The sequence below is a fragment of the Carassius gibelio genome, chromosome A16, assembly GCF_023724105.1.
Source record: "Carassius gibelio isolate Cgi1373 ecotype wild population from Czech Republic chromosome A16, carGib1.2-hapl.c, whole genome shotgun sequence".
Taxonomy (NCBI): Eukaryota; Metazoa; Chordata; class Actinopteri; order Cypriniformes; family Cyprinidae; genus Carassius; species Carassius gibelio.
In genome coordinates, this window is record NC_068386.1 from 18,365,926 (window position 1) to 18,383,626 (window position 17,701).

General features: G+C 37.2%; 1 protein-coding gene across 3 annotated transcripts in view; it reads right to left on the bottom strand.

Moving 5' to 3' along the window:
* LOC128030994 (cyclic AMP-responsive element-binding protein 5) overlaps window positions 1-14,491 on the bottom strand; it is a 62,729-nt gene extending 48,238 nt beyond the window's left edge. The window contains exons 1-4 of one of the 3 annotated variants that reach the window (XM_052619139.1): window positions 14,401-14,491; window positions 6,732-6,809; window positions 5,302-5,395; window positions 3,382-3,503 (exon numbers count right to left, since the gene is read on the bottom strand). In XM_052619139.1, coding sequence (XP_052475099.1) covers window positions 3,382-3,503; window positions 5,302-5,395; window positions 6,732-6,785 — 270 coding nt within the window. In that variant the 5' untranslated portion in view covers window positions 6,786-6,809; window positions 14,401-14,491. Of the gene's footprint in view, window positions 1-3,381; window positions 3,504-5,301; window positions 5,396-6,731; window positions 6,810-8,365; window positions 9,493-14,400 lie in introns of those variants that run through there. The other 2 variants (XM_052619140.1, XM_052619138.1) reach the window with 2 other exon arrangements.
* Between the last annotated feature and the right edge of the window lie 3,210 nt (window positions 14,492-17,701).

The following is a 17,701-nucleotide window of genomic DNA, read 5'->3' on the forward strand; positions in this document are numbered from 1 at the left end:
GTATGAAGGCCAAACAGAAGTTACTTTCAAACCAGCCGCTTTTCATACCTGGGTGGCAGACCAGCCTTTTGAAATTACAGGATTTTGCATCTCACCTTAAAAGTGTAGAGCTAAAACTCTACACTGCACGAATGCATGAGGCACTCATTAAACATTTTATATAGCAGCCTCTCTGCCACTTTGACACACACACACACACACACACACACACACACACACACACACACACACACACTTTATGTGATGTGTGAAAAAGGACGTTTGTCAAAACTGCACTCTTATCTCGTTTAGGTGTGACACCACTGTGAATCCAAGCTTATGCATGCATTTCCTGTAGCAAATAGAGCATGTCTAAGTGAGAAATAAAGAAGGGGGATTTCTATTGAGGGCCACACCTTGAAGGCCCAATTTTAAGTTCCAGCTGCACCTGTTATGGTTAGGGTTAACAGGGGTTCTCAAACCTCTCTGGGAAGTACCCCCAGCACTGCACTTTTTGTATGTCTCCCTATATCTGACCCATCTACGTCAGGTCTTGCAGTCTCCACTAATGAGCTGATGATTCAAAATGTGCAGGGCAGGGGGTACTCCAGGACAGGTTTGAGAACCACTGGTTTAGAAGATAAACAAGTGGACAGAAATGTACTGATTTTCTTCAGTAGTTTTCTTTATTTGCATCAACTATCCAAGCACTTTGTTAAAGAGGAGAGAGATTCGCCGAGAATAAATTTTGATTCTGACCGTGCCGTTTATTTGCATTGTCTATGTAGCTTTAGTGTGCACAAAAGGATTTTCACACAATCAGCTTATGCCACAGATGCACACACAAAATCTGTGCTGAACACAGCAATAACATACAGCAAACTACTGCAATCTGATGTACTTTACTGAGATCAATTATAATGCTTTTCTTAATCATTTGATCATCATTACACAAATAACTGCAGCCAAGCTCAGTAAAAAAAAATTATACAAACATCTCTTTCAGAAAAGTTGTTTACCTTTTTCTGGCTTTTCAGTAATTGTTGCTTACTGCTTGTCTGATTACCTTAAACAGAGTTTTGAGAATACGACGCAATCTACAAATGGCCAAATTTACAAGGAAAGGGGTGCGTCTGCACTAAAAATAATGACAATGACTCAGAGTGCTGCCATATTTTAGCAAATTTAGCATCATGGTTAAACTGAACTGGGAGTAGATTTTGTGTTAAATTATAACATGGTATATATCCCATTAAAACACAAAGTAGCTAACTACCCTAAAAATCACATCCTTGACATGAGATTCGGCTTCCACGTTTGATTTCAGTACACTTAAGACAAGTGAAAAAGCTCTGGGCGATATCTTCCTCTCACCTGTCTTCACCTGAGCTCAGCAAAGCCCTGCTACAGCCTGCTGCTTGCTGACTTGGCAAGGTGTACTAACCCTAAACCTCAAGTGTAAACTCCCCAGATTAACAGACACCATCAGTTTATTTACAGCACAGTAAGGTGGTGGTCATTGAGCCCAGTCATATTGTGACACAGTTGTGGTGCAAGTGGTAAAACACTCATTAGGGTTGAAGGTGTCTGTGTGCGTCATTGTCAGACCTTGACGGTATATGATAAAAATACCTCCAGGTTATCACCATGGCTTTACAATTACCATCCGTTTATCACTTTGAAAAACATGAGAATGTTTCTATCAATGTCCTAGGTAGTCTATTAGGTCAGAATCTGTTACACATGTATTATAACTTAGTATGATTGGCTTGCTGTAGAGTAAAATGATTGTCAAAGTCTCATTCTATGTGTGCGCTTGTACAGTATGTGTATGCAAATTTGAAAAAGCAGTTCAACATTGCAACACTGGTCAACTAACCTGTTGAAAAAAACAGCATATGCTGGTTAGGTATGTTTTGATGCAGGGATGCTGGTTTATGCTGGTTTATGCTGGTCCTTTGCTGGTTTATGCTGGTCATGTGCTGGCAAAGGACCAGCATGAACCAGCAAAAGGACCAGTATGAACCAACAAAAGGACCAGCATAAACAAGCAAAGGACCAGCATGAACCAGCAAAAGGACCAGCATAAACAAGCAAAGGACCAGCATGAACCAGCAAAAGGACCAGCATAAACAAGCAAAGGACCAGCATGAACCAGCAAAAGGACCAGCATAAACAAGCAAAGGACCAGCATGGACCAGCAAAAGGACCAGCATAAACAAGCAAAGGACCAGCATGAACCAGCAAAATGACCAGCATAAACAAGCAAAGGACCAGCATTAACCAGCCAAAGGACCAACATGAACCAGCTAAAGAACCAGCATAAACAAGCAAAGGACCAGCATGAACCAGCAAAAGGACCAGCATAAACAAGCAAAGGACCAGCATGGACCATCAAAAGGACCAGCATAAACAAGCAAAGGACCAGCATGGACCAGCAAAAGGACCAGCATAAACAAGCAAAGGACCAGCATGAACCAGCAAAAGGACCAGCATAAACAAGCAAAGGACCAGCATGGACCAGCAAAAGGACCAGCATAAACAAGCAAAGGACCAGCATGAACCAGCAAAAGGACCAGCATAAACAAGCAAAGGACAAGCATTAACCAGCAAAAGGACCAGCATCCCAGCATGAAAACATACCTAACCAGCATATGCTGTGTTTTTTTCAGCAGGGTAGCTGGTGAACTCAGGGTAGAATTACCAATTTGTTTGTCCAAATAAAGGAAGGTGCATGGAATGTTTGGTAAGAGTCTTTCATTGGTTTAGTGTCATTAGTGGTGCATAAATTACACAAATCCCCTTTAACATGGAGCAAGAAAAAAATAAAAAAGGCAGATACTGTATAAGCTCTGTTCCAAAGCCTAGTGAGTTGAATCCCAGCCTACTGCCAAGTAACAAGCAACCTAACCATCATGGAACCACAAAAATGACAGAAGGTAACTGTTTTGAAATGCTTTCAATAAAGTCTGACATTAGCAGGTTGCTAGACTAACATCACAATACTCTTTTAAGAAACACATAGCATACACAAACTGTGGGTAAATTAATACAATTATTATTACACTAAACTGTTTTTAACAGTATGCAGATGCTTTGTTGCATTTTGAAATGTGTCTGATTACAATTCATAACATAGCACATGTATTGCATTCTCATTATTGTGGCGCTGTACTACTGTAGATATTCCCTGTTTAAAGCTGGTCATGTGCTGGTCCTATGTAACTAGCTCCGGCTCAGGACCAGCTCATGACCAGAACCTCCACCTGCCTGTCATGTATGTGTGTGATCTATCCAAAGCTGAGAGACTTCAGTCACTTCTTGTTATGGCGGATGGGGTAGTAGTGACAGTGGCTGTTAGCACTGGGGAACACAAATGCCAGACCCACTCTATAATCTCACCTGTTTGCTGTCCTCCTCCTCCTGAGCCTTGCAAAACTCTTGTTCGATAGAGCAGTCCAGCTCGCTGAAGAGACCCACCTCCTCGCAGTTCTTCAAGAAGCGCGTTGGGGTTGGTGTCTGGTCTAGAAACATTCAAGGAAAAAAAATACATCAGAATTTAACAGGGCATAGTAGTTTAACTGTTTACAATGACAACGAAGGCCTAATAGGTTTGGTTACCGAAGAAAGGATCCCATTTTTGGTCATCCCATGCACATTATTAATTCTGAATTTAAAATAATTTTAAAATCTTTGAGGCAAGTAAAACAACAACAATAAACCCCCATTAAAAGGGTAAAATCTGTAATGGAAGACAATGCTATTATTTATTAATTATTCACACTTATTATTTCTTATTATCTTTTATCATTAATTATACATCAAAAATAAGCAGTGAAGTCTTTTTTAATATTATAAATACTTGACATTTGTCACCAAATCAAAGTCATGTGGTGAAACTAATGTGCAGAAAACTGCAGGGGGGAAAAAATGAAACCGAAATGGATACGATCGGTCAGTTATTGTCAACTCTGCATGAACAAATTTCTGGATGTGGGCTCCCTGACAACGACTATGCATCTCAAAGTTCAAAATAAGTTTGCGGTTCATTCTCTATGCAAACTGAACCCAACCCAAACAGCTAAATAAAAGCTTCTGGCGGGACCATGTGATCCATGGAACTAGGATGCATTTCTAGCTTCATGCCGTGTCTCTCTCCACTCAGGCTGCGTCCTTTTCATTATTTACCCTTGTCAGAGTTGCAGATCAGATTTCTGGGACCAGAGCTGGATTCACAAAAAATTTTCTCAAGAAATAAGTGAAGAAATTTCTTAAGAAAAATTCCAGTAAGTTTGTAACAATGTGCAATTCTTTAAAAAAATCTTAAGTTCTTGAGAACATTTTTTTTTTTTTCTTAAGAATGTTTCGTTAATTCGGCTCCAGCTGTGGGTTTCTCACTCGCTCTGCATTGTTTTCTATGCAGGCCCTTCTTTCAGTAACACGCTTGCTAACGAAGGTGCACATGCGCTCCTTCTCTCACTACCTCTCATCTGCTCAACCTCTTTGCCTCAAACACGCTCCACTGAGAAATCACACACACACCTTTTATTGAGCTTGTGGTGGGATGATAATTTCTAGCCGCTACTGGAACCACATAACTCATTATCTTGTACTTCATCAAACGAACAATGAATATTACAGTCTAGACCGAACCGCACATCCAGTAGAATCCCGTCATGGGTTTGATTTCAGGATCTCTGATCTGTGTTACAGTATCTTATCAGAAGAGGATGAATTACATAGATATATTTAAATATAAATGTATATTATTATTAACAAATAAGAGTGCATGTGCCAAGTTCTTTCTATTCATGGCTTCATATGGTTATAATTATGCATAATTTCATTATATAAATAAAAACGAGAGGCACATCTTAAATATCACACAAATTCGGTTTGTTTTTCAAAACCAATCTATAGGACTTGCATCGTCATTTTGCAAGTGTTGAAATGCAAACCATTTGTTCAGAAAGTGTAGTCAAAATCACAATGCCAATAATGGACCACTTTTCCATCATAGCTGTTGAGGCTTGTTTTCTTTTCTTCCCTGCGCTGTTCCCCCTTCCCCTCGTCCCCTGAGAGGGCCGGCGGTCTGATTGATATGGAACTCATGGTACGGGTTGATGACTGGGATTAGGGGAGCGAGGCAGAGCACAGCACAAATATTATTTTAGCCACATGGCTCTGCATTTAAAACTACACCTACACATCTGCCAAGTCATGCATCCTGGTTAATACACCTAATCAAAGACAGACGCTAAAAAGAGACTAACACATGAGCTGTGTGTGTGTGTGTGTGTGTGTATGTGAGGTCTGCCTCACCTGACAGCATGTTGTCATTTTTGATGGAGGGGAATTTGAGGGTCATCTCGTGCTTGTGTCGATGAATCATTAGATGATCCTCCGTCGGGAATCTCTGGAGAACATGGAAACAACTGGTTGCAATTTAATCACACTTAACAAACTTAAAGAGCAGAGGCTTGTTTTCTTCCCATTTTGTGTTTCTGAAAACAGAATCTTACAATTAGTGACTATCAAGCAATCTTATACTTACCACTGAAGGCAACTTGAGCCTTAGGCAAAAACTCTCTGTCTGAATAGATGGCGAGAACACCTTTCTGTTTGAAAATACCTTCTCATTATCGCAATTACATTATCTTAATTGATGTTTAAGAGCACCTGAGAGGAATATTGTATCTGTTAATGGTCCGCATGAACCAGTCTGCTCAAACAGATTGTGACAGGCCTAGTCTAATTGTGCAAAACAGGTGGATTGTGATCTGTGTGTTTTGATTGTGAAAATAAGGGGGAAAAATACATACAAAAAAAAAACGTTAATGCTATATGTAAATGTATATATATATAACAAAATCAATAACAAATTTGTATTTAGCAAAATACATATTTTGATTGTATTTGATTGTATTTTGGACTTTTACAGTCCATGGTAAAATTAAACATTTGTTAAAAGAAAAAGTACTTTTTTAATATTTGTATGATATGCAATGTGATTATTATATTGGGTGACCATTATAATATCTGGATCCTCAAAGCAAAACCAGTTGTTTTAGTATCATTGAGATAATATCATAGGTTTCATTCATATTTTGAATGTGTCTTATTTGAATATTTTCCGTTTTCACTCTAATTTGAGCTATTTTATTTAGCTGTTTTGACATTTTTATTAAATACGTCTGTATAGCTTTTATTCTTTTTTTTTTTTCACTTCTCATTTTTATAGTTAACAAAGTTAAACTAAGTAAAAATGAAAAATGTAGCCTCAGCTAAAGTTTTTTTTTTTTTTTTCAAGTTATGGTTTTAGTTTTGGTTACATTAATACAGAAAGTCAAACTAGATGTTGCCTTGGCCTCTAACTGAAATAAAATACGTTTTATATATATTTCATTGAGTTCAAGTTAGCTTTATTTCAAGTGAGAAAGGCTTTTTCATGGTTTAAGTTTTTATTTTATTTTTATTTAGTTAGTTGATAACCACTGTAATGGTTAAATCTAAGCTAGACGAATATATGCATTAAGAGAAAGATTATTTACCATATCTATGAGGAGTTCACCGCATCCAAAGAAATACCAAGCCAAGAATATTATATATTATATCAAGACCCAGTGGATGACATTTGCCTCAACAAGATACCATTTCACTGTTGTTGTCTGTGGCGCAGTTTCACATCGAGAAAGAGCTTTCTCGTGTTACAGGAGCGGCGTTCATCTTTGCTATTGTCTTATCAGACTCACCTGAGAGCAGCCCGGGGCGCTGCACATGAACGGCCTTTCCTGCTCGGAGTTCATCACTGTCACTGGCTCCTCATATACCTGAACACAAAGCAAAGGAGAGAAATTCAAATCACATTATGTCACCAGTGTATCGTGTGCCAGTGATAACCATCTCTGTGGTTCCCGGAGAGGCTGTGATGGAATCTCAGTGAGGATTCGGTGTCTTATGCCCTGGGAGAGGGCATTCAAAGTTGTAAAGGTTTAGTCTAAGCTCTAGGAGGGAAGCTTAAGAACCTAAAACTGACCCCTAAAGTGCCGCCTGCTCCTTCGTCGCCTTGGAGCCGTCGCTGACCACAGGGTAAGATGTAAACGATCCTCTCTGTGTTGTGCACGCAAGTCTCTGGCTAACCCAGACACACGGCACTGAGGTCAGCGTATCAATGAACTGCCAGTCATTAGCAACTCTTCTGACACCTAAACTGTCCTTTTAATACCTCGCCAGCCATGACTTTAGCAGCTCTTCTTAGCCGAATCAATGACAAATAAGACATCCAAGGTAAAAACAGGAAACGGGTTATAAAAGAAAACTTTTATACAATCGAATAAAAGTTCAATTTATAATCTTTCAAAATGTCATGTAGTGTAAGTACCAAGTAAAACACATTCAGTGTATGCATCATTTTAAAGAAATAATAAATAAATAAAAAAATTCAGGTAAAAGTTTTTATTTGATTTTTTTTTTTAAACATTAGTTATCAATTTATAATTTATTATATATGACCCTGGACCACAAAATCAGTTATAAGGGTCAATTTGTTGAAAATGAGATTTATAAATCATCTGAAAGCTGAATAAATAAGCTTTCCGTTTCTGATGTATGGTTTGTTAGGACAGGCCGAAATACTATAATAAGAAATTCACCTTTAAAGTTGCATTAAAAATGCATATTTTAATGATCAAAAATTAAGTTTGATATATTTATAGTAGGAAATGTACAAAATATCTTCGTGGAACATGATCTTTACTTAATATCCTAATGTTTTTGGCATAAAAAAATAAATCTATAATTTTGAACCATACAATGTATTTTTGGCTGTTGCTACAAACATACCCCAGCGGCTTAGACTTGTTTTACTTGGGTCACATATTATGATATAATTTATCTTCATGATATACATTTCTGTATTGTATTTTATTTTCCTACATGTTGGTCGACTTAGTGAACTAACTTTATTTTTAATATTTATTTTATTCGTTTTTTATCATTGCATTCAACAAAACTTTTTCTGAGCAATAATGAAAGCTAAACAATTACATTTTCTTAAATCTTTTATTTGGAAATTGTCTTCATTATAAATATTGCATTAGTTGAGTAACCTTGATATTTTTTTACTTGATATTTTTTTACTTAATACTAGGTTCAATATATTACTATATCAACTGACCCAGGTGCGTTTTAAAATGAATTGTTAATGGTAAAATATAGTTGCCCCATTTGCCTCAATGCAATAATATATGACAACACTAACAGTGTGACAAATTAGGTAGAGGAGTATAAAGGGTAAAAATATAACAAAACTCTGAACTATTTCTAGTGTCGATTTAACAAGAGGTGATTACATTTCAATGACAAATCTCTCTCTATTACAGCTCACCATGTGCGCAGGAATCCCTTCCTCAGTGCCACGATGCTGCTAAATGCCATGGATGACAGAATGACACTGGAACGGTATGCCAGCCGTTCAGCTACACACATGGAGTGTAATCGGGCCGCTCTTCTGATGCTGATGGGACGTAGTTTGCAATCTGTTTTCTTACGTGGGCTCATGCTGAGCCCTCTACTTCTGTCGCCATTAGGATCAGAGTGTGATTCTGTGGAATATATCAGGCGCCAATTGTGCTTCAGTCTCAAGGGCGGCTCATTCTATTCAACTCCTGATGATCTATAGGGTGCCTGGGTGCGTGATTCTGACTGTATGTCCCGCTTTCCACCCCTGCATTCTAAAAATAAATCTATGAGAATGTAAAAAGCAGGCGAAGATGGACTCTTTCTGCTCTGGATCATTGAAATTCTGTGTGTTTGATTTAAATAGGGTGACATTTTTCAACTGCAGTGTTGGGGGAGTTACATAATCATATTACTTTCTATAAATGATTAGTAAAGGAATGCATTACTTTTTAATTTACAAGAAAATATCCGAGTTACTCTTTCAAATAAGTAATGCCAGTTTTCCCATTTATTGACTGGCAGCTCTCCTGTCCCCAAGTTGAGAGAAATGGGGAGTAAGTCATTTTAAGTATTTAATCCCATTTTATCAACTACTGTCTTTGCTCCTGACACCCGATGATCCAATTCAACCATACTGATAAGCATATTTACTTCAGATAAATTACATTTGTGTTTAATTTTTTTCTATTGCTGAAGTGTGTTGAACTTTCTTTTCCTGCGTCTTTTTTTATGCAATCCAGAATGGCAGCACAGCTGAAAGGTTTGTTTGAGCCGAAGCCTCTACTTCACAGACGTGAATTTACATTTCCTTCAGCCAGGCTTATTCATTTCACCTTTGGTGTGAAAAGCCTTTTCACATTTGCCAAAAATATAACTTTTTACATAAAAACAAACAAGCAAGCCCAGCCCAGATGAGAAAAAGTCATGCAAAAGTAAATTAATGCTTTACTTTTCATTAAAAAGTAATGCAATTAGTTGCTTTTTTTATAAAGAGTAATGCAATATTGTAATGCATTACTTTTGAAAGTAACTTTCCCCAGCATTGAAACTGGAACTACTTTTTGGTAGCTAAAAGCAATGTCAAATCGACCAAATTATTTCATTAAAAATCTGCAGAGCTCTGTGGACACAGACTCTGTGTGGTCTTATTATAAGAGGGCAACAAATGCTTATTATTATTTTATTGCAACCGTGAAAACACTGTTGCAGAATTTGGCTGCACGTCGTGCATCACAGGTGATCACGAACTTTACCAATGTCTCTTAACACCTGTTTTGGGAATTTTACAGCACCCTTATGTAAGTTTTGTGCAAAAGAGTAACAGCATTATGGTCTACAACAGCCTAATGAGACACAGCTGTAATAGTCCATGACAGCCAGAGTCGAGTCCCCTTCATATACAGCAGCGAAACAGACTAATGGCTGTGGCTGCGTATTGACACACTGCTAAGACAGCTAACAAACACTATCCAACTGCGTGGAAAATAAACACGTTCAAAACTTTTCAAGATGAAAACATGAGGAGTTTGAATCCAGCCTTGGATATGCATGAGCCCCGCTGTGTGAACGCTTTCATACACAATTTGCATGTGCATTTTTTTCCCCTGCCCGATTGGTCTAGTCAACTGTTTCCTCCCGAAGCAGTCAAAACATGCAAATGTGCCGTTATGTTATCCAGACATCTTTTTACTTACAGTCTGGCCTCCAGGTCACTTCTGACACACGGCCCTCGGGGACACATGGTCTGGACAGGGTGTTTCTGTAAGCGGACTGACATCGAGAACACGTCTGCTAAATGACAAGTCACTAACACTCGTTTTTTTCTGTCTTCTGACTTTCTCTCTCTGGCCCTCGCTTATCAGCTCTCAGAAAGTCATGTCTCCGTCTACCAGTCTTTATCATAACGGTCTTATTTTGCTCTAACTCTTTTTGTCTTGGTTAATTCTTATTATTATTAAAAGCTATTTCAAAAAGGTCATTTTGGATGTTCATTAGTGATTAGTCAGTAGTTTGGACGGGACCTGATTTTATCCATTATGTATTGATCAAATGTGATGTTTCTATTTAGAACCCTTCAATCAGCAGAAAAGTTTTTACAAACTTCTCTTCGTATCAGTCAAGATTTGAAAATATATTGTTATTTTAGTGTCCCTGCATTGTCAAACATACCTAAGATATGCCGTCTTTTTATATCGCATCTGGCCAGATTCCAAAACCAAAACCAACAGTGCAACACAATCGGGCCCCTGCAGCAATATTTCACGTTCACACTATGTAAGTTCTCCGACATGCGAAATCCGTACTACAAAGACTGTCATCAAATCTGTTCATTTAAACATACGATTATGCACTTCATTCATTTTCATGAAAAATATTACCGTATCATTTCCACCCTCGAGCTAGTCTTTTAGCCACCTAAACCGCTCAATATCCCCATGTGACACGAGGCCAGGTGTGAGATGTTTGCTCACCGGTGGTCATACACTGCTTGGCTTTTATTTCACTGGTGTTTTCATTTAACACAGGAAATTTCGTTACACTTCAAATTTAGAATGGCCCGATGTGGCAACCGAGGAGGATTAGGGGACCGGAGTACAGTTTCACAGGGAACCGGTGAGGAGCTTTCTCCTCTGGTACACATTTGAATTCAAACAGTATGGTGCACAGACCAAGGGGAGGAATAGGGTGGTGAAGGTTAAAGCATGCACAAACTTGCACTGCAATTCAAATCCAACCTCTCCCCGTCCTCTGCGGGCCTTCAGCAGCAAAGGTACAAGGTAGGATCAGCACAGGGCCCAGGGCAAGGAATAAGAAGCATACAGACAATGCAAAAGGATGCTATAAACCTTTCATAATGAGCAGACGAAGGGGCCCCACAAAGGCAACCTTCAATCACTGTCAGTCATCACATCCTCACAAACATAAACTTACAGAGACCTAGAGAACTTCAGGATGACTTTTGTATCGGAGGTACAAACATTTGAAATATGAACGCATCGGAATGTTGTTGTTGCTCAGTGAACAAAAGTGACGGCAAAACAAAAACAGTAACACCTTTAACCATGTGAGATTAAAATAAAAATGAAAAACTTCACCAAGTATTTAACAGTCATTTGCACTCACAATTTTAAAAATGTAGGAAAACCTGCATACACTACATGTTATAAAGCCTTTTGAATTTTATGTACTTTATATACATATACATATATACATATATAATGTTTACACTCAGTCAGCCAATTAATTAAACCAGAGAGCAAAAGAATATTTTTTATGGTCATATAGACATTTTTTTCCAAATACCAGTCAGTCAATTTTACTATATGCCATATTTCACAGGTGACAATGTGGTATATTTCACAGATAATTTTAATAAATGCTTTTTTTTTTAATCAAGCTATAAATTGAATATCCAGTTATTTGCTGTCTCATGATATATTGCCGAAATCATATGACTTTCTTTCTTACACAAATACACTTTCTTGATACACAAACGGAGAGGTGCATACAGAACTCTATAGACTGACAGATTCAGTTACCATTCACTTTGACAGATTTTTCCCCCCAAACAATGAAAGTGACTAGAGCTGTCGTTCTGCCCAACATCTAACATTTAATTTAATTTAATTTTAATTTAACATCTCTTTCTGTGCTCCACAGAAACTAAAACAGGTTTGTATCAACATGAAAGTGAGAAATGATGCAGACTTTTCATTTTTAGGTGAACTATTCATTTAATCTCCATCCTAGAAGCAAAGAGATAGAATTAAGTTCATATTTCCATGTTCCTCCCTGCGTGAAGCTATAGTTTATCTGTAAATATAACGCTCAAACAGACTGACCTGCGTTATGACGTCATGCTTCGATATATTGTAACATACTTGTTACAATCTTACAAACTTAAACGTGTGATTCAGTGCGAAGATTCATACAAGCGAGCGCAAACTTGAAGTCAACCATTCTTGTATCATAAAAAATCGGACTGGACTGGACTGGAACCCCTCTGGAAGTCGCGATAGCTCTTGTTCGAGACGGGATAAAACATAGGGACGCACTAATATTCAGAGACAAGCGAAGTTCCTCAGTTTCTGCATGCTGTTGAATGAAACAAAACAGGTTCAACGCTACAAACTAATTGTCCCGGGCCGCTTTAGAGGAACAATGCAGAACACTCGTGTCACTGCGCGAACGGGACACGCGCGCTGTGGCAAGCCAATTTAACATTTTTTTCTTGTAACATTGCTTATTGCTACTGTCAGGTAGTCCAATAGTGACAGGTATTTATTAGTGACTAGTACATATTCGATTAACTATTCTGTTGCTACTGGAATTAAATTGTATTTTTAACGTTCCAACCCTTCTCAAAGTCCTGAGAAGGGATCTGGACCTGGAGGGAATTCGATCCGGACCTGCCTCCACTTCGTATTTCAAGTGTACACACAGATACAGACATACACAAGGGCGCATGAACCAGTGCAGTTTTTACCAACTTTTTTGTAAGACAAAGCGCATAGCAACTAGTGACATTTTGGATAAACCTTTCAGCTTTCATTCAGTTGAATGTTGTCACCTGTTTCGCCCCGTGAGCGCAAGGTTTTTCCCGTCCTGCAGAGTTAACAGCACATTCAACTGACTAAACCGCAACAGACTTGTGAATTAATGAGTACAAAACAACATATAACAATTATAAACAGCGTATTTCAGTTATAAATCAAGATTTTAGTAATTCAGTTAAAGTGACAATAGGTTACAACTGAGGTACTGTTTCATACACATAAAATATGTAGCTACATGAAAACTGCTTTATTGGGCATTTAGTATAAAAATGTAGTACTTTATTTAACAGAGTAAATGAAAGTACGACTTGATGACATCATGAATATGATAATTAGCATATATAAAGTCGAATTGTCATATAAAGTTACAAATTGTTACAATTATTTCTGACCTTTCGGCATTGATAAGAATTCAGATTCGGACCTTTGAATGTAAACTTTGAGAACCAATGCTGTATTAACTAATAATTATGTAGCCTATTCCATATTATGTTGGTGGAACCCATATCATCTGTAAATATTAGTGTTTCCTGTAATATTTTATTGAACATGCTACTCCTGCTGTCTATTCTTTGATCAGTATTTATATTTTAGTCCTGAGTACATATTTATGATACACAAGCACTGATCTTAATTGTTACTAGTAATATTTCTTACTATATATTTGTTCATATATGCGCTGATGCCTTGTCTTAATGGCTACTTTATATACTTCTAAGATAAAAAAAAAACAATTACTGATACTAGGGAAACTAGAACAGATAGTGTTTGAATGGATACTACTAAATAAAGTACACGTAATGAATAGTTACTAATGAAACTGAAAAAATCTATTTGTCCCTACATTATTATTTTTTTTACTAGTATTAAGACATAAGTAATAGTGACATAAAAATGAGTTCGTTAAAGGAGTAAGCGCTAAAACGGCTTGCCACAAACATGCACAGACAAACAAGAGAGGTAAAAACTGTAGTAACACACCGATCGTGTTTGACAGCTTCTTGTGCGCAAACCAATAACTCCGCGCAAAGTTTTGCAACATGCAACAACATGGTTTGATATCAGAATCAAGAAGAAGAAGCGAGCTGTTTAATGCGAAACGATCCGTTAACGCGCAATTTGGGTATTCAAGTAAATTCTACGCGCAAAACATGTTACATGCAAACAATCCCTGGAGATCCGAAAGAGAATAAGTCATGATCCGTTTGTTTTCTGCATGAAACGTGAACGATTTTGTCCAGACAGACTATGTAAAAGTACTTGAAATGTGTTTATGTGAATCCCCAACAACTTGTCACTTATTCAGGCTCAAGAGAATGATTATTTCAATGGCACCGACTCGGCAAGTGAATGTGAATGCGAAGGAATTGATGCATCGGTATGGAAAACAACTCAAACAACTCACCGCAGAAGCCTGGAGAAGATGCAGCACACTTTCTGAAGGAACCACGTTGGACTGAGGAAAGATTACAATACGATCTATTTAGAGAAGCATTACATCACCCTTTGGTGACGTCACGTGGGATTCCTGAACTTCTAAATCATTGCGGTTCCTCGGAGGGGCGGGGCTAGAGGGCCAGGCGGGGCGGGGTCGGTACCAGTGGGTGTGGCGGCCGGAAGGCAACACCAGCAAACATCTGTCTGACTTCAAGTTGTTATTGTTGTTTGCAGCAGTGAATTAGTCATACATTGCTTATAAAAATATTTTTAAAAAATAAATAATTAGTTTACATAGACAATTAAACAACTAAATAAACAGTTTAGTTAAATTATCGAAGCTAGCACTTGACTTGTTTATCAATATTAAATAAGTATATAATAAATTCATATAATTATAGCTAGACTCAAATATTTAGAATATTTTTCATTTTAATATTTGATGAAAAAATAACCTGTTTGTGCTGTGTATTATACTGATGACGTCTCATGAGATGTTAACAAATGATTTTGATTAAAAAAATGTTTTATTGTTATTATTATTACAGGAGACACTTAAGACACCAAATGTCCCAGCTCAGTTATCAAATTCTGTTAATTGTGCACATCTTGCCAGTGCCTCTGTGCTAACTAAATAATGAAAGTGTCGGGGTAAATAAATTATTGGTTGGATTATGTCTGCCTGCAAGTGTTGAATTTAGAAGATGGTGTTACAGAATCAAAGTTCAGACTGCTTTGTCTGCAGATAATTGCCAGGCAGATGTAATGCGATGCAGGTGGCGTCGAAGGGCAAACAAACTAATGCCTTTGTTTATTTCTGTGACATTCAGTACTTTCTATTAATCCCAACTGTAAACAGGTGCTGGTATTACAAAACATAGTATTAAATCATTCACAAAGTCTACACTCATATTCTGGCAAACAAAATAACATATGACAAATAGAAAATTACTGGGAACACTTTACAGTAAGGCTGCCCAAAAAATAAAAATTCTGTCATAATAAGTTATTTCGAAAAATGTATCAGTTGACGGTAGCCATTGATTTCCAGAAAAAAATATATACAATGGAAGTCAGTGGTTTTGAATCTTTGGTAAAAAAAAAAAAATAATAATAATAACAAAAAATCACACTCTTCAAAATATCGTCTTTTGATGACAGAATTTTTTCTTTTTCTTTTTTTTTTTTTGGTGAACAATCCCTTTCATGTAAACTAACAACGGAGAATACTTCTAAAGCATTTATTAATCTAAATTAAGGTGAAGTTTAACGTTTACTAACACAATATTAAAAACACAAGCTGTATCTGTTAATATTATATAAGGAATCTGAGCTAACGTGAACTCAAATGAATATATTCAATATTAATATTTTTTTAATCATTAACAGAGATTAATAAATATTGTAACAAATGCTTTGCTAATTATTAGTTAATATTAGTTGATGCATTAACCAACATTAAGTAATAAGACCTTATTTCAAAGGGTTACCAAATGAACCAAACATTTTTTAAATTTGAAAGATTAGTTTAAGGGTAAAACTATACATTTTTGAAACTGATGACCTGGAATTTGTACCAGATTCTGCCTGATTTAAGCCATAAAATGTAGTTTTGTTATAAATTCGAGTATATAGGTTGATTCAGCAGTAACATTATTTTTGACAGTTAGTACTTAGACATTGTTATTTTTATTTTTTTTGATTACTATTCTCAGTGTATATACTGATCCAATGCCCAGTCTATTAGAAACATTATTATTGGCTAAAGAGCCTGAAACCTTTGTATACAACATCTTAAAAACACAATAATGGAGCTATTAAAACTGCTTTAGAACTATGAATCTAATGTACTGTCATAGTATATTTTCACCTGCAACAGACAGTAACAAAGAAAACGGTCGTGAGGTTCATCGTAGCTGTTAAACTGACACGTCAGCCATTATAGGGTAAAAATAAAAAGAGTCACAAGCTGCTGAGAGTAGACAGAGTCGCAACCTTTTAAGCTTTAGCAAATGTGCTGGTGGCGGCAGTGTGATTTCTGATGTTGAGGGTACACCGGAGGAGTCTGGGATTGCTTTGGCGATTAATGACTGTCTGCTCCTTGGAAAAGAGCTGTTTACAATGAGCCACCCGTGCTAAGAGCTCTGTCACGGGAACAATAAGGCTAGCCTCGACTGCCATCGTAACTCAGCCGTTTTGCTTGCCTGTGTCTTTTAACCTGGGCCTTAATCAAAGCTTTATGACAGTTTTTGTTCCTTTATGGTCTATATATTTCTCCCAGCCATCCAGACATCATCCCGTGGGAGAGCTGTGCAGTTATTGGCATAAGTGCACAGTCAGTGCTGGGTCACTGACCCCACACTTTAAAGGATTTTATCTCTAATGCACTGCAGTTTAGTCCGTCCCCTCACAACTAATTCAGTTTGCCAGGAAAAGGTGAAAAAGTCTCATTTTTATGTCAGGTCTAATTGGGTTTGATTTTTTTTTTCTTATCCATCATCTAAAAACTGCCATCAAAACATCTTACATGAGTCGTATAATCAATCATTATGGCAGAACACACTCAATTTACCCGAATGATAAGTAATTCGCACTTAAGGTGGCCCATCCCAGGAACCGCAATTTGAGAACACATGACAGCTGAAACCTGACTGCGATTTGACATCAGAGCGGTGATTCACATGAGACTGAAGACTTCAGAAAACCTCATCCAGAAAGGTTCGCAGGCGAGAGATCATGTGTTCAATCAGCTCTTTGACTCAAGTTGACCTTGGACTGAACTAGACTCACCTTTGATGATGAACATGTCCAACAGTTGACAACAGTTCAATTGCATTGTTGCAAGGAGAACATTTGTTTGCAGTTACATCAGTTAAGGAGATTCACAGACACCCACACATAAGTCTACAAACAGAAGAAGCTGGTTTTTGTTTTGTTAATCAAATTTTTTTTTTAATACATATTAGATTGTAAACTGCACTTTTATAGTTGTAGAAAACAGATTTTAAATTAAGGGTTCAATGAACATATAATATTTATTTCTCATTCTTCTATATGGATCTGCATATTTACATCAGTCCAATAGCACACGATGAAAAGTAAAACAAACAAAAGCAATACCCCATTAGCTCAAAGGCAGAAAATTAATGTATCACATGTCGGTGGTATAATGAAGGCCCTGTCAGGCAAGAACAAATAATTATTGTTTATATTTACAGAATTCAAGTTTTTCAAGATATAGTTAATCAAAACAAACCCATTCAGATCAG